The 17,924-nt window shown below is 39.9% G+C and overlaps 1 protein-coding gene across 1 annotated transcript in view; it reads left to right on the top strand.

Annotated features, from left to right (window-relative positions):
* TNKS (tankyrase) overlaps positions 1–17,924 on the top strand; it is a 128,049-nt gene that overhangs the window by 103,636 nt on the left and 6,489 nt on the right. The window contains exons 14-26 of the mRNA XM_058025218.1: positions 285–430; positions 1,401–1,566; positions 4,213–4,432; positions 4,699–4,808; positions 7,312–7,500; positions 8,830–9,067; positions 9,760–9,842; positions 11,451–11,571; positions 12,188–12,285; positions 13,652–13,726; positions 14,942–15,047; positions 15,907–16,093; positions 16,851–17,007. Coding sequence (XP_057881201.1) covers positions 285–430; positions 1,401–1,566; positions 4,213–4,432; positions 4,699–4,808; positions 7,312–7,500; positions 8,830–9,067; positions 9,760–9,842; positions 11,451–11,571; positions 12,188–12,285; positions 13,652–13,726; positions 14,942–15,047; positions 15,907–16,093; positions 16,851–17,007 — 1,896 coding nt within the window. The remainder of the gene's footprint in view (positions 1–284; positions 431–1,400; positions 1,567–4,212; positions 4,433–4,698; positions 4,809–7,311; positions 7,501–8,829; positions 9,068–9,759; positions 9,843–11,450; positions 11,572–12,187; positions 12,286–13,651; positions 13,727–14,941; positions 15,048–15,906; positions 16,094–16,850; positions 17,008–17,924) is intronic.

The raw sequence follows: 17,924 nt of genomic DNA, 5'->3' as shown, positions 1-17,924 counted from the left end.
TGCTTCCATCATTTAAGTCTTATTTGTTATAGAAGTACATTCAGCTGTAAATTTAGAACTGCTATTTTTCAAACTTTGCATAAGTGGAAAGAAATTTTCTGATACTTCAAAAAATTTGTGTAATATAAATGGATCAGATTTTGTGTTGGGGTCTTTGGAGGTGGTAGTTTAGTTATTTGCTTTTGTGTTTGTTTCATGTTTTGTTGTTGCTGTTTGGTTTTGGGGAGTTCTTTATTTGTTAGTTTTAGTTCTGTACTAGATTTTGTGGTTTTTTGTCTCCCCAGCAACTTTGCAGCCCTCAGAATGTGAATTGCAGAGATCTGGAAGGCCGTCATTCAACACCACTGCACTTTGCTGCAGGATATAACCGGGTGTCAGTGGTGGAGTATCTCCTGCACCATGGAGCAGATGTGCATGCCAAAGATAAAGGGTACATTTCATTCCTTGATGTGTTCTGCTGTTCTCTATTGGTGTGAGACTTATATCCCTTATATATTCATTTTGATTCAGATTTCAGTGACCATGGTGGTTTTATCTTGAAAATTTTTCTCTTTCCTCCTTGTTCCTGTGCCCTAGGGAGGTTTATAGACCATTACAGCATACTTTGCTTTCTGGAAAAGCCAATATCATGTACATAACCTGTACATGATAACCACGTATCACATGTACACTGTGATACGTGATGCTCCTCTTCCCCTTTTTGCCCATTTTGGAGACTTTGTTTTGCTTAAAAGCAGCCTTTAACTTGTTTTAGGTGATCTAAAATTAGTTTTGAATAAAATGAGATAAATACCAGGGTTATCTCTGGGCATTTTTCTAATTATGTTAGCTTTTATTATTAAGTTAATTATTTTTACAGTTAATATTCAGTTAAATTATATAAAACATTTACTTTTTTTTGCATTAGTTGTGCAGCAGCGTGGTTATGTTCACTCTTTTACTCCATATATTAGTTCAGGGTGGGGGATAATAAATTTCCAATACTGAATTTTCAGGCTTACCCTGGAAGAAGTGTTTGGGTATCTTTCTGTATCTATCAGATGTGCAGTACTTACTAATAACTGCACTTCAAACAGATTAGTGTTATGTCTTTCTTGAAATTTATACTCAAATATCCAAACTTAGAACAACTTTCAGCAATTTAGTTTTTGTCTGTTATTAACAGCATTGAAGTTGCATATGGAAGCTGTAACATTGGGACTTGCTAAATATTTAAAAGTCTTGTGGATGAGAACTGAAGGAGGATAATTAAGTTTTAATTGATTTTTAATAGAAAAATAAAACCGTGAAAACTGGAAAGACTGAAAGATAACAATAATGTCTGGTGAAAGTGAGAGTTTTATCTACTGATTGCATATAGGACTTTATTTTCTAGCTATTAATGCTTTATCTTTGATTAGTGGCTTGGTACCCCTGCACAATGCCTGTTCCTATGGACACTACGAAGTGGCTGAACTCCTAGTGAGGCACGGTGCTTCTGTCAACGTGGCAGACCTGTGGAAATTCACTCCTCTACATGAAGCAGCAGCAAAAGGAAAATATGAAATCTGCAAATTGCTTTTAAAAGTATGTGCTGGAGATCTCAGATGTGTCTTTAAATGCATATATATTTATTTTTTCTGAAGATTAAGGCAAAGTTAATTGCATTCAGTGAATTCTTTGTTGTATCTTTGAATCAATTTTTATCTTGCAATGGTCATATGGTTTCTTGTGTAATATCGTTGACTTGAAAAGAATCATCTGTACAAGTACTGTTTCCAGCATGTGTATTAATACTGTTAGCCAAGTAGGACAAGACTCTGAAACTGGAAAAACCAGCTGAATTCATGTGAGGATGGCAACTCCCTACCTTGTCCTATCCATCCCTTTCTGAAATAGTTACTGCATTTAAGTAAATTCTGTTAATACTTATGCAAGAGAGTGTTACAGAGCAATAGCGGAAGGTGGGTCCTAAATGCTGGTTGGTATGAGAGGAATTCAGAACTGTTATGTTAATGTATAATTTATCAAGCTCCTGGAGGAAATGCATGTTAATATACTGTGGCATAAATATTCATTATACTTAAAGGAAGAACCTGTTAAAAGCATGAGGTAATGCAAAGATATTTCCAGTGAGAAACATGAGTTTGAGGAACTTCTTAACATAAGGTCAGATCCTGCCCTGAGAGGACGAAAGGGGCTGCTAGAGTCGAATTTTTTGCCAATCACATTTCCTCTTTCAGCCTTGCCTACTTATGTCCCTCTGAAGCACAACATTTAAGATAGGAGAAAGTCAGAATATGGATGTCTTAAGATACACATGGTCTACCCCAGCCGCTTTTCATTTGCTGCTACAAAACCCCACTATTTCCCTCCTATATCATTAATTATTTCACTTGATTACCAAAAAAAGCAGTCAGAGAGAGAAGAATGATAGTTTGAAGTACATCTACAGCAGAAACCAGGGGATATTAAGAGATGTCTGTGAAGTAGGCATGGTGGTGGCCTGGAAGTAACACCCTGACAGAGATGTTAGCCCAAGCTATAGGAACACCTGTAATCTCTCAAGCACAGTGTTGCATTATAGATACTGGAGATCTCTGGCCTTTTCTGGTCATTCCACAGGGAATTTACCCATATTTTGTCTTCAGAGGATCCTGAATGGATGTCCAACAGGAAATAGAAAAGTGCTGAAATTTATTTTTTTTAAATCACTCTTTCACAAGATAAGAGCTAAATATGCCCTTAAGGTGACACAGATGTAAAGTCTCTGGGTGTCTGTGGATATGTGGTCACACTGCAGTTTACTCAGTGTTTCTCCTGCTGTGCCTCTTATGCCAGCTGGCAGCTTTGTCAGTTCTGCTGAGTTGTGGATGTTGAGCTTGACCCCTCCTGACTTGTGCTCCTTCTCTCCTGATCTGCTTGAAGAAGGAAACAAAAATAAACAGGCATTTTGGAGACAGTGTCTTTTTTAATCACCTTTCTTTGAAATGACCACCTTTATTTATTTCTATGCCTTGGAAGGGGTCACAGAAGACACTGTCTCTTCGTTCAGATATTTATTTTGGAACTATTTAAATAGTTCCAATTTTGATGAGTTTTAAATTAAGGGATTTTAGGTCGTATCTTAGAGAAGTTATTGCAGTCTAAAAATCTTTTCACAAAGAATGCTCTCTTCCTAAAAGAACCACAGCTGTGGAAACTGCTTCTATGTAATCAATACTCTGTCCTTTCTGTCCCTTGCTCTTCATCCTTTGCACCATGAGCACAGTTGTACTGCTTCCAAATACAAAGCAGTTAATTCTCTCTGTTCTCCCATTCCCAGTCCAGTGGGAAATGGCAGGGTAGACTTGCTGGCAGGGACTGTGTTTGACTGTTCTGAAGAGGTCAGCCAGAGAACTCTAGCACCAGCAGCTGCCTCTGCTTTATCTATCTTTGTTTTGTCCCACTGCTGCTGAGAGTGAATAGGAAAGGAGCTGTCCTCCCACAAACCTGAACGTGGATGTGACTCACACCATATGCTCTGCATACTTCTGTGTTCCCCTTCTCATCCCCTGATGCTCCAGTACCGTGTTCTTATCACTGCCTGATCTACATGTTTTACCAGCACAGATACACTCCAGCAGATATCCAACTCCACTTGTCCACCAAAATTTTTTTCACTTCTTCCAAAGATCTGTGCACTGCTTAAGATGGTGCTGTTGTCTATTGGAAAGTGTAGAGAAGAGTATTTTGCTGGTTCCCTTCTGAAACAAGTGCCTTTTGATATCAGGGTGACGTTTAGTAAAACTCAGAGCCTGGCTTTGCTAGCTCAGAAGGTTGTGCTCAGGAAATACCTCTGCCAGCCATTTGCTTCCTGCCAGTTTTCAGGAGAAGGGGAGGACTGGCAGCAAGACCCTTGCAGCTGGCTTTCTTTTCATGCTGCTGTGGCAGTAAGAAATAGCTACATGCAGGAAATGCTCCTCAACATACTTCAGTTGCAAGTAGAGCAGGGACAGCTCTTGAGGAGGGCTGCCATTCTTCCCTGTGGAATTGAGATTCACACAGCTGTGTTTCAGACTAATGCTTTTAGGCCTCAGACTTGTGAATTTATTTTCTTGTGCCTACTAATCTGTACAATTATTGCTTCATTATGGTAGGTCTGCAAAATCCTATTTTATTTGGCACAGTAATGACACACGTGCGCTGCTGTGTGCATGACTGTGACACTAACATTCCACTTGCTCTTTGCAGCATGGAGCTGATCCAACAAAAAAGAATCGAGATGGGAACACTCCTTTAGATTTGGTGAAAGAAGGGGACACAGATATCCAGGATTTACTGCGAGGAGATGCTGCCCTGCTAGATGCTGCCAAGAAGGGGTGCCTGGCACGAGTGCAGAAGCTGTGTACTCAAGAAAATATCAATTGCAGAGACACCCAGGGAAGAAATTCAACACCATTGCATCTTGCAGGTGGGTAACGTGCCAAGTTTTCAAGGCTTGCATGTTTGTGGTAGGTCTACTGATGTAATTTGCTAAAATCAGGATTGGAGTAGGAAGAGTTTCAGAGAGTTGTCCTGTACAAAGTGTTAACTAGGGCATCTATTACAGGAGGTAATACAATTGCTAGGGAAGAGGAACTTTTGCAGTTGAAAAATTGCCTTAGCTTCTCTGTTGAATATTTTTCTTTAGTTTAGCTCTCCTAATACCTAATTTATTTTCCTGTGCTTTTTCTACAGCTGGTTACAACAATTTGGAAGTAGCTGAATACCTTCTTGAGCATGGTGCTGATGTTAATGCCCAAGACAAAGGAGGATTAATTCCCCTACACAATGCAGCATCCTATGGGGTAGGTGCAGGCAGTCTTGCCATGAGTAAAACAGCAAGGGACTCCTCGAAGTCATATCCAAAGCCAGATATTTTGCAGCTGTTTTGCTGTGAACACAGTTCAGGTTTTGATGAAGTATTTGTCAGGCTAGGTTGCTGTTGTGAGTCCTATCTGCAGTCCTACACATTAAATAGGACACAGATTCAGGTGTGCTGTAGCAGTTAAATGCTGCAGTTCGGAAAGATCACTACAATGTAGCTTTTATGCAGGCAAACAGATGCGCAGGATTGAACAGTTTGGGGTGATATTCAAAACAGAAAAGACCTCAAGTTGTGTCTGAAGGACTTAGATGGAAGGAAGAGAAAAATTCCAGGGGGTTGTGTGCAGATGATGACAGGCAAGTGAGGTGTGTTACTGCTGGTGTTTGGTGTGAATCTGTTGCTAGAGTTGAAGGACTACTGTGTTTGTAATGTGGTTGTTCTCCAGGGCAAGCCATCTGCTGCAGGGGGTGCAGTGACAGATTCAAGCCATTTCAGATGAGGCAGGCCCTCTTTCCTCCCTATAGGAGTAAGCATCTGTGTCCCAATTGCACAGATGCCTAATAGATTGCTTATGAGCAGTTGTTAGATGGGGATTAGGTGAGAAAGAAGTCTCTTCTAAATAGTTGTACAGAGACAGTGCTTGAGAAGCTTCTAGCACTGTGCTTACAGTCAGAGGAGGATCTGAAACTGATGAGGTACTGGGTTTGATGGTCACAATATGCTTTGTTACTTACCTGGCCCTGGCACTTGTACAGCAAAATCTGGGACAGGTGACCCTAACAGAACCATGATTGCTTTTGTTTGAGAGCAAATGAAATAAAAAGTGCAGTGTTCACTTTGTTTTTAAAAAGAGCATCAATGAAATTCAGTCTACACCATTTGTATTGGTTCTTTACATCACTCTGGGATCCCAGTGTCCCAAAGAGCAAAAGGCCTCAAATCCTGATGAAAGATTAGAAAGCAGCGCAGAATTCTTTTATGTTACAGGGTCTTAATACCAAGTAATATTGTTTATCAGCATCTGCCTTTAAGCATTCATTCCCAAGATGTTTCTAAGATCTAGAGATAAATTCTGTTGGAAAGACTGTGTTCTTTTCTTTGGCATGAGAAAACAAAACACACATTTTACACAAACCCAAACTATTTTTTTATTGACATAGAGAAATGTCAGATTGGTTTTAGTGGATTATCATTTCTAAAAATCATAATGTCAATCTAACCTGGTTGCCCTGCTTCCTCTAGGAAACATTAAAAAGGCAGTGTTTGGTGCTTTTCCATCAGCTTATTTAGTTAAGAGTTGCTTCATACCTTTCCTGGCATCCCACACTTCTCTGTGAGCTGTCATCAGCCTGTTCAGATCTCTGTGATGGGAGGTAGGGAGGAGAGGAGTAATGGTTTCACAAGTTCATAGCTGGCAAGATTCACAAGCTCTGCCTTTTCCTCACAAAATTTCTTCAGTTCTCCCACCCAGTACTTCATGCTGTGTGTCCCTCAATAGGGCTTTCTGTGACAGAAAAATCACAGGAACAGCAATTGCTTTAAAAGTTTGGCAGAGAAGAAAAATAAACTTGGCAGTATTTTCAAACCACACTTGTTCAGAGACCAAGCTGTTTTATGAGAGCTGCAAAGAGTCATTTAATTGCCATTGAGGGGAAGAAGGAAATCCATTGGCAATTCTTTGTGCCTCTGCTTACAATTTCAGTGTTTCATGCTACCACCCATTCATTTTGACTACCTGCTTTTTTTTCTTGCTGTCTTGCACAAGAAGCATATACTGGTTAGAGGCAGGCAAAAATTTCATTTGTCAGTTTTCTCTTATTTTTACTTGGGAGACTTCAAGGACAGTATATTGATGGAAGCATGGGGTTATAAGTTCATTACTTTTATAACCCATGTAAAACAGCTGTTCCTTGTGACACTCATAATACATTTTATCAATTACAGCTCTCATAAAGTATGAGTGAAGATAGAACAGATCTGTGAGGCCCCAGATGAGTTCAAAGTCTTGCAAGAAAGAAAGCACAACAAAGACTTCTGTATACACACAGGGGTGGCTCAGTATCACAACACATGGATCTTCAGAGCTTCTGGTGCTGTGTCACAAGAGTTGCAGCCCAGTAAATTCACCAGTTCAAATTTGTCCTCAAATAATTATTTTATGCAGGGTTAAATATCATGTCTTGTCCTCCAGCTGGCACAAACTTCATGCTATGTACTTGGGGTGATTTGACAGAAATCTGCTTCTGTGCCTGATCCCAATTCTTCTGTTGGTGAATGATCTGCTAGTGCACAGACACAGATGACTGTGGAGCTGCAGTATGAATTGGTATCTGGAGAAGTGTGCTGCTCCTGTGACACAGGAAGCAGAATGAGTTAAGGAAAGAGAAACCACAAGGGTCTCTAGGCACCATTGCCTCCAGCATAAAAAAGGAATGTATGTTTTACCAGTGTCATGTTGATTGGGATATTCTTGTGTTTTCCAGCATGTGGATATAGCAGCACTGTTGATCAAATATAATACATGTGTAAATGCAACAGATAAGTGGGCATTCACACCTTTGCATGAAGCTGCACAAAAAGGAAGGACACAGCTCTGTGCTCTGCTGTTAGCTCATGGAGCAGATCCAACTATGAAGAACCAAGAGGGTCAGACACCACTAGACCTGGCAACAGTAAGTTCGTGTTAGCCAGCCACAGGCTGCTCTGAAGGATGTACTCTGCATATTAAATTCATTTCTGTGGCTCTCTGGCATCAGCAGTCCTCAGCTTCCATTTTGCTGAGCTGGAGAGAGAGGGGCATCTCCTGTGTCCCTCTTTGTGGCTTTTTATGCATGGGACCAGGCATTTTCCTTTGGTTGGAATCTTAGCATGGCTTGTGATTTAAGGTTTGCTTCTCCTTAAGTATTCACTCCTGGGATCAATCTCCTCATTCCCAGGAATAAAACTCTCTGAGATGTCTCTGATGATGGTCAGTCTGTGTACTGTTGGTGATTATTTCTTTGAACCTAGGAGGAACACCAGATGGGCGGAATGGGAACATTTGGTGGATTGTTACGCTCAGTGCCTCCATATTACCTCAGTTCCTTTTTAAAACATTAACTCCAAAAGAACATTCCAAAAAATTCGTTCTACCTCTAAAATTTGTAGGTGGCTATCAAACTTTTTCTAAAACTGGCTTCTGTAAACTTTCTTTTACATGGTTTAAAAGCCTAATAAGGTTCTATGAACATGTACGCCCCAGCTTAAACAATCTTGGAATAGATAATGCAACCAGATTGGATGCTGTGTCTGGTCTCAGTGCAAGTATCTTTTAGGATTATTGATTTATTTATGGAGAGTTCAAGAAATATCCTCCAGAGTAATCTGAGCTTTAGAAAACTTGCTTTGTGATGAAGGATATGAAAATTATTTGATTTCTCTGCAGGAAAATAAGGGTGTCTTAATCATGTTCTACAAGAATTTTTAAGGAGGAAATTCTTGAAGATGAGGGTATTGCTTAATTAAGTCAATAAAAGCTAAATCCAGCTGTTAGCGAAGACCATACTAATCCTGAGCTCCTGTCCTTTTTTTTCCTATTCTAACCCAAGAGATGTGATTATAGCAAAGGCAGCAGTAATCTTTCCACTGAAACCATGTTCCAGTGTACCTGAAATTGAGCCTGACAGAAATTAAGAAGTGGCATTTCCTGTCCTAGGTTCTGAAGGATTTCAAATAAAGTTGCTACATTGTTCTCTCTGGCTTTAGCACTTACAAAGCCATTCTGCCAGAAAAAATTTAGATGTAGCTTCTTATATACCTTTAGAAATGGGGAGAACCTGATTCACCTATGTCTTGAGTGGTAAATCAAAATGTTCTTGCAACTGTGAATCCCCCTGTAACAGAAGCTGGCAGTTTTCTTTCTAATGGGGACCAGAACAATCAAATAAAGCAATTAAAAATTTCCAGAGATCAGTGACTTGTGACAGTAGGAGCTCATGTTGCGTGTTCTTTCTGTTTTTCAGGCTGATGATATCCGAGCTCTGCTGATAGATGCAATGCCTCCAGAAGCTTTGCCCACGTGCTTCAAGCCCCAGGCCACTGTTGTCAGTGCCTCTGTGATCTCTCCAGCATCCACACCCTCCTGCCTGAGTGCTGCCAGCAGCATTGATAACCTCACGGGCCCACTGGCAGAGCTGGCCGTGGGAGGGGCATCCAATGCTGGGGATGGAGCTGCAGGAACTGACAGGAAGGAAGGAGAAGGTGCATTTGCTGCTGGACAACTTTACATTGCCAGAAGTACTGTAGTTTAGTATCAAAATAGGCCTTGGTTTATCTGAAAAGCATTTCTGACTAGCCAGAAAATACTGTGCAGTTTGAACTGTAATCAGTGTTTTAAAGTGTCTGGTGTTGGTTAACTGTTCACTGTTAACTGTTCATCTGTGTTTGCTATCAGTCATTAGGTCTGACTACAAATGCAGATCTGATGAGGTGCCCAGATGTTCATTGACTTCATAAAAAAATCCAATGAGAATTATTTTGATGAAGAAGTTTGATTGTGATGGCTGGGGATTTTGCCAAGGTTTTTTAAACCCTTTGATTAGTATCAGGAGTCCATGCTTTAGGTCAGAATCTAAGGGGGTCACATAGCAAAAATATACCCATCCTCCTTTTCCTTCTCTTTGCAGTATGAGCCTGTATTTGTCACAGATGGTTTGGGCTTTAAATAGTTGATTCTGAAGAGAGAACGGTGATGAGCTTTGCATAGAACTTTGACACAATGGAAGTAGATTGTTTATTACAGACATACACAAATTGATTTAAAATTCTGAACTCTGATTCTTTTTATAGAGAATCAGTGGTATTGCTTGATTTTTTTTTTTTTTTATGGAGGTTGGCTTGGTTTTTGTTACTTGACATGCATAGGATGTAAAGACTTGTTTCTTCTCTCACAGTTTCTGGTCTTGACATGAACATTACCCAGTTCCTAAAAAGCCTGGGTCTTGAACACCTTCGGGACATCTTTGAGACAGAACAGGTAAGGGGCAAGCCTCATCTCTGTTTCTGTGTTTAGGAGATAAACTAATGCAATAAATTTGAGTGACATTTTCATTTTATAATTGAAAAAGGGAAGGAAAAAACCCACACTTCACATCTACAGAAAAAGAAGTGTGTTCAAGTTTTCTTTCAGTTTTCTGCAAATGAATTGCCAGATACAATATGGTGAAGTTGCAAAACCTATGAAAATATCTTTTCTTGTTGGATTCAGGTGTCAAGTAGCTTTTAGTTACACATACACTGTGACTGCCAGTTTGGCTTGTATTCTGAGAGTTATTTTGAACCTTGTGAACTTTGAACATGATGACTATAATGATGTTAGGTTCAAATGTCACCTGTGTTTGTCCTTCAGCAGTCTTGACAGCCAAACAAGCCTTTCACCACCTGTAGTGCTGCATGTGATAGTTTGGTTAGTTGAGAAATAGGGGAATAAAACCTGCAGATTTATCAGTAATTCAGCATATATGAAAAGGGCACAACTAATGTAAATTTCTCAAGCTTTCATTATGTTTTACAGCAGAAGTACCTGTAATGTATTTGTAGATTCCTTTTGTGTACCGTTTCTTAAATTTAACATGTTGCAGTTAAATTGATCTGTTTACATGACTGAGATGGAATGTACATGTGGAAGTGAAAGGTACAAGTGCAAGAGACTGGATTTGATGATTATTTTTTCCTCTGGCCTCTGCTGCTAATCTTTTATTGAGGAATCAGGAAACAAAGGTTTGAAATGTGATGTGTTATTTACAGTTCCAGCTGTTTCTATAAAATGTTCAAAGATAAAATACCATAGAACTTTTCCCCTTCTCATACATGAAGCATAAGCTCTTCTCTTTAGTTTGGAACTCCTTCTGTTCAGAAGGAAACCAACCTCAAACCAACCTATGCACTTCTCAGGTTTTATTATTATTTTTCACACCTTCCTGTTGCCTAGCTGGTCTTGTTCTTCTTTGGCTTCCTTGACTCCTAACCTGTTAAGAGCTTCCCTTCCCTGCTAATAAGATTTAACAATGCAAGTCGGATTCAATATATTCATCATTTTGAAATCATCCAGCTCTTCTTGTAAGTTTCTTTGTAGAAAAAAACAAGCTCATCTTCTTTAAGCTTATTCTTTTAAGCTGGTTTTCCAAGCACTACCTTCATGTGCACTTTTTCACCTTGGCTTATTATTAGTAAGGTTGTAGAATATTAATTTCTACTTGTGTAGTGAAAGTAAGGAATTGTACAATGCTGTGAAACGTTGAATGCTTCAAAAGCACTCCCGTATTTATGCCAGCATTTCAGTGCATCCCACTTCTACCTAAGGAAAAATGTTTGTGAGAACCTTCTTCGAGAACCAGCTGTTGTTAATTGGTGTGAGAGAAGCGAAAGTTTTGCACAATTTCAGGCTGTAGCAGTTGGGCATGGTCCTGTGATAGGGATGGGTTTGCCAGAAGGTGGCAGCAAGTAGAAGTGAAGCAAAACATTATCTACCTTTATGCTTTTGGTTGCACCATAAATACTTTCCAATTTCTGAAGTGATAGGTCTCCAGCCTTGAAAGTCAGGCCAGGTTTGACAAGTGATTTTTGTGATCTTTCACCTTTCCAGATAACCCTGGATGTGTTGGCTGATATGGGGCATGAGGAACTAAAAGAAATTGGGATCAATGCATATGGACATCGCCACAAATTAATAAAGGGTGTGGAGAGACTTCTAGGAGGTCAGCAAGGTAAGTATGACACTTTTACTGGCTAGTCTAAGGGTACCACACAACAGGCTCTCATAAGTCACTTTCTCTAAATGTAGGCGTTGTGACCAGACTTGAAAGAATCTGGATGTCAGAGAAGTGTGTTTGCTGCAGACATGGTGGCTGAGTGGGTTGTGATAGCTAAAGAATATATTAAGGAGATACCAGACCAAGTGATCACTTGTCTTTTCAGAGAATGGATACCCCTGAGGCAGCTTTGGAAGCTGTTCCCATTTCTCAGGACCCTGTTTCACCCAGAGAGGAGCTTTTGGATATGATTTGCCCTCCATACCTACCCCCAGGCCAGTTATACCTGAAGGATTGGCCTGATAGGGTTTTAGCTGCCCCATGTTTATAATGGAAAGAGGAAGCAATAAAGGGCAATTATATCCCACATGAATTTTGCTTCTCTCTTTTAAAGCCTCTGTTGCTAAAGAAGGCACTTTTATTTGTTTTTGAGGTTGTGCTTATGCCTTGTGTTTGTTTTGCATTTCCTGTACTGGGGTTGTTTAAGAACAATGATGATGATGTATATAAATAGAGCCAGTATTGGTTTTTCCTGTTGATTTTTGCTCCTTTTCATTCCTTCTCTTTGCAGGTACCAATCCTTATTTGACTTTCCACTGTGTGAGTCAGGGGACCATTCTCCTTGACCTTGCTCCTGATGATAAGGAGTATCAGTCTGTAGAAGAGGAGGTAATCCAAGTCCCTTTCTTAATGCTTCAGGGGCTGTATATTTTTCTTTCCACTGATAACCTGTCAGAGCTAAAGTGTGCAATACGTGTTGAAAGTGCTAAAATAGGCTTTGATGTATGAATTGCATAGTGCTGATATGAAGTTTCAGGTTCTTTATTTGTCCTTTCATGTAGAACAATGATAAAAATTATTTTGCCATGTCCTTCCAATTTTTTTAATAAGAAGTCTCTGCTTACTTAGTGTTATTCCAGTTTTATTTTGTTGTTGTGTTTTGGATATCATCTCATAGGGAGGGTTTGCACAGCTTTCTGTAGGTAGGTGGACCTGTGAGAATTAAAAGCTGTGTGTGAAACCAAGACATCAAGGCCTTGCAATTCTCTAAGCATTTTCTGTGAACCAGCTTGTTTTCTCTTGTGTCAGTGGCTTAGTTAATCTATAACCCAGATAAACAGCTCTTGGACAATTGAGAATTGACTGTAATTTTGCCTCCCACACACACACATGCTCTTTTATTTAAGTAAACTACAGGCACATACCATTTTGAAAGCAAAAATCATAACAGAAAAGAGACTTCCTGAAGATTAGTGAGCCTGACAGAAATTGTGTTTGGTAGAAACTCCATTTTACTCTGAATTTGCTATTTGTGTCATGTTCCTACACTATAGCACAGAAGTGCTTGGAGTCATTTAAAAAGTCTAGATAATCAGGATTGCTGCCAGCTTAGATGGGCATATTTTTTATTAGTAACTTCATAAACTAGGGTTTGTGCAGATCTTTTTAATAAACTCTTCTGAAGGAAAGGGTCACTTGTCATAGTAAATTGGAATATTTATTTGAACTATTACAAAATATTGTTGTTGTAGCTATAAGTACTTCTCTAAAATACACAATGCAACTATTTCTGAGGAAATCAGAAATGCTCTTCTAATGACGTAGGAGAATTTACAGTGCAGGTATTTCCCTAATACTAAGAAATGCAAACTAAACTTATTAAAATCACATTTGTTATTACTATGAAGTGATCTTCTTGTATATTAATCCTCAAATATTGGGAGTTTTTTCCTTATTTAAAGAGAGTTTTCTAGTAGTGTATCATTTTGATAGCAAGTACCATTATTCTATTTTTCTTATGTGGATTTTTATTACAAGATTGGATAATTGCATCATTGGGTGCTTGAGAAATTAGGGTATACCTCAGTTTAAAATAGAGGTTTGGGGTTTTTTCTTTTCTTTTTTTTCTTTTTTTTTTACACCTTTTAATTTTCCATCAAGACTCTGTTGTTGCCAGTGATATACTGAGACATGGCATGGATACTTTGCTGGGAAGGTTTATGTACTGAACATTCATTTTTGGGTTTTTACATAGATGCAAAGTACAATCCGGGAGCATCGGGATGGTGGAAATGCTGGTGGGATCTTCAACAGATACAATGTCATCAGGGTAAGTTTCAAAACCTCTCAGTTTTCTGTGGTAAAGTATGTTAGTATTTATACCAGCAGGCAGAATCAATTTAATGGTTCGCCCTTTTATATTTAAAGTTCTTTGTTGAAATAGTATTCAGAAACAGAGTTAATGCAAGTGCTAAAATGAATGCATGCTCTGCACAGGGAATGAGGGAAAAGTGTCACTTGGGCTTCTAAAGGAGTCTGAAGGACTGATGTTGAAGGCAGAGGTGGTGAAGAACCTGACTGAATTTCAGAAGCCTGTAATTTCTGTGTTTGACCCTTGCAGCACAGATCTATCTTTTTTCTCAGTGTAGACTTTTCTTGCCATTTTAAAGGGGATTTGGGGTATAAGTGTATGAAAGGATGATCATTACTTCTAATAAGAGGTTTCTATCTCCCTATGTAACTTTCCAGCTTGACACCACCTCATTTGCCTTTGCCAACTAGAAAGATGCATTTTCCAAGCCATGGTATTCTAGAAAATAGTGTTGTCTTTCTGAGGGAAGGTGTGTGTCTTTTTCTGGGGAGAAGGAAATAGAGGGAATCAGAACAGAACTTGGTTTCTGAGCTTCAGCAAACCTGTGCTGCCTATCTCTTTGAGAAGTAAGCCTGTGCAGAACCTTTGCAACTTGATCCAATAGATCATGGGCCCTGAAGTAAACTCTTCTTCCATCCTACTCCCAATCAATGGTAAAGTCCTTTACAGAAACCTCAGTGGTATTAAGAGCATGTGGCTGAAATTATATGGATAGATTAAACAGCACGTCTTATTACTTTTTATGAAAAGAACCAAAAGTTGTTTCTTTTCATAACAAATAAACCTAAACTAGATAGCAAGTTTCAAAGAGCTGGACAAGATCGGTCAACAGAGCTCAAAGCAGAGCAGGAATGAGTTTCAGTTTGTAGTTCTTTGTGGTATTGAAGGCTCTGTGAGAAGAAGCCTGAAAGTTGTCCTTTAACCCGAGCTGCAGTTTCACGGTAGCTTTAGCTATTTGTAGGTGTGGGCTACAGAGTTGTTGGAGACACTTCAGCCTTGTGTGCGGAACAGCCATGGGGTTTCTTCACAGCGTTCATGTGTCTTCCATCAGTTTCCCAGTCAAATTAATGTGAACTCTGTGAAACTAGATTTCATTTCAATTGCAATTCAAATACATTTGAGAGATTGAAATGTTATGGTAAGAGCATGGTTGGATCTGTTGTTCCACTGCAGATTCAGAAGGTAGTGAACAAGAAGTTACGGGAGAGATTCTGTCACAGGCAGAAGGAGGTCTCAGAGGAGAATCACAATCATCACAATGAGCGCATGCTGTTTCATGGTAAGGAAGTCATGTCTCTTTGTATGTATTGGTACTTAACAAAAAACCCAAACCTCAAAGACCCACAGGGAATGTTATTGTTGCTGTGTCACCATCCTATGCAAGTAATTGTGTTTCTACACTAGAAATGCAGGGGGTGCATTGGGGGTGTGGGGGTGGGGGAGTTACTCTGTGTGGTAACTGCAATCCAAACAGCTACACTGGATAAGAAATACTTTTATTATGTTTTGGTTTCTTAAGAAAGAGGAAGGTTTTTTGCTAAGCTGTATCTTAATCATTTCCAGTAAAGCTGCTGGGACGATGTTACATTGCTGTGAGAAAGACATGGTGTCTTCTAAATGATGGGAGCAGCACACAATAAAAGTGTTTTACCCTGGTGCTTTAGGCAAGCATCAGGGAAAGGAATCAAAACCAACCATAAGTTTCAGCAAGATTTCTCTAGAAATGCCTGCAAATGACAATTGCCTGAAGGTCCTTCTGTCCTAGATTCTTCTGTGATTCTGTATAGGAAATTGGTTTTGGGTATGATTGTCCTGACACCTTGCCCCACCTTAAGCAGTGCTGACTCCTGAAGAGGGTATGCATTGACAAGATAAATTGCACTGAAATGTGAGTGGGGGGAAAGCCATTTAATGAGATCTGTGAAATGAGTAAGAAATGAGTCACACGTGGGATTTTGGTATATAATGATAAATCCCACACATCACTGCATCCTGCTGGGTATCGCCCCCTTGCAGCTGACTGAGCACACTTTCTGCTATTTAATGGTCTATTTGAGGCAGATCAACGCCTCTTGACATTGAGTCCTGTATTACTATACAACTTAACAGGTATGTGTCTTTTTGTGTCACTGTTCTAGGGTCTCCTTTTATTAATGCTATCATTCACAAAGGATTTGATGAAAGGCATGCATACATTGGAGGAATGTTTGGAGCTGGAATTTACTTTGCTGAGAACTCCTCAAAAAGCAACCAATATGTGTATGGAATAGGGGGAGGAACTGGCTGTCCCACACACAAAGACAGGTCCTGTTACATCTGCCACAGGTAGGAATCCAGAAGAGTTCCCCACACATAATTCTGCCTCTCCTGGTTTTTATGATCCTGGCAGAGGGTGATATGCAGGCAAAGAATGGCCACTTGAGCTTGGTCATGGCAGGAAAAATGCAGTTTTCCATTTGTCAAGGTTGAACAAAACGAGTATAAATGCAGCAAGTCCCACAGGAAGGTCAAAAATTACATCTAAGCATGCAGAGAGTATAAATCAAAGTGAGCAGTGGCTCAGGAAAGAGGCTTGAAAGAGCAAGTTTGAAAATGAAGAGTCAGGGGAAAATAGCAATTAAACTCCAGGCACTCTCAGGACAAAACTGCAGTGCAAAGTGGTGGTCAGCAGTACAGTGTGGTACTGTAGATAATATTGGAGGAATATAATTTTGGAACAGGACTTAATTGCAGCTTTGTTTTGTCCTGGAGTAGATCAATGTGTTTCTCACACTTTGACACCTGTCCATTACCTGCTGGTGGGATCACAGAGAGTTTCAGCTTCTTTCAACAGCTTTCTATGAAATGAACTAGAACAGGCTTCCATGTGAGGACTAAACAAACTGTGTGTTTTCCCTTCTGAGTGTCATGAAAGATTTTTGACAGGTTTTATACAGCCTTAGGACTGGGTTCTTTAAGTGTTTCTCTAAAAAGCCATGAGAAATTAATTGTAATGAAATAATCTCAAAAGACTGAAATCCTTCTGGAAGCATACAACTCCTAGTAAGATATTTGAAAATGACACTCTCTTTTTACGTTTTAGACAAATGCTCTTCTGTAGAGTGACCCTTGGCAAATCCTTTCTTCAGTTCAGCACAATGAAAATGGCTCACGCCCCTCCCGGGCACCATTCTGTTATCGGCAGGCCAAGCGTGAATGGACTTGCTTATGCTGAGTATGTCATCTACAGAGGGGAGCAGGTAGGTGGCTTAGCTGGGACTGCCTTTATGCAAGGACAGAGCCTGAGCTGGAGATGGGCTGTGCCTGCTCTCCAGACCAAGCATGCTGTGATGATGCTGCTGATTAGGTTGTTGGGTTTTCTTTCATTTAAATGGGGAAATAAACAGCAAACTGCATCTAGATAGCAAATGCTACTCTTATCCACTGCTCTGCTCTGATTTATGCCATGCAGAATTGTCTAATTTCCCCTGTGCAGCTCTGATGGAGTCTGTTAAGAATTGTAGCTTCTCTCAGTAAGCTGTCTTACTCCCATTGTGTTTTAGTGGCACTACTGCATCATCAAGGTCACGTGCATTTTTGGAGCTCCAGAACATCTTGAGGTTCCTGGGCTTTTTACCTGTAGGTTCCCAGCAGTGACAGAGACTGTTCTTAAATGGCAGCTGGAGTAGCACAGGAGTCTTCAAAAGTTGATTCTTAATCTGAAGAACTCAGCTAGATCTTGACTCCATAGAAGTATTTTGCTTACTACCATGAGTGGCTCCCAGATCACATGATCAAACTGAATAACTACAAATTTGTGATGACAAACGTCCCAGGTCCTGAGAGAGCTGGCTGATGGTGTTGCCAAGCCACTCTCCATCACACCCTTAGACTACCTTGGTTGGTTGGAGCATGCTGCTAATAATTCCAAGATCATGGGTTTGATCCCTGTATGGGTCATTCACTTGGACTTGGTGGTGTCCTTGCAGGTTCCTTCCAACTCAGAATATTCTGTAGTTCTGTGATATTTGAAAAGTCATGCCAGTCAGGCAAGGACCCCAGTGAATGGAAAAAGGGAGACATCGCTTGGATTTTTTAAAAGGGGAGAAAAGTAGACACAAGGGAACTACAGATCGGTGATTCTCACCTCTGTAGCTGGGAAGATCATGGAACAGAT

This window comes from Melospiza georgiana, chromosome 5 (assembly GCF_028018845.1).
Source record: "Melospiza georgiana isolate bMelGeo1 chromosome 5, bMelGeo1.pri, whole genome shotgun sequence".
NCBI classification, from domain to species: Eukaryota; Metazoa; Chordata; class Aves; order Passeriformes; family Passerellidae; genus Melospiza; species Melospiza georgiana.
The sequence above is the reverse complement of the archived record's forward strand: the minus strand, read 5'-3'. Positions and strand labels throughout refer to the sequence as shown.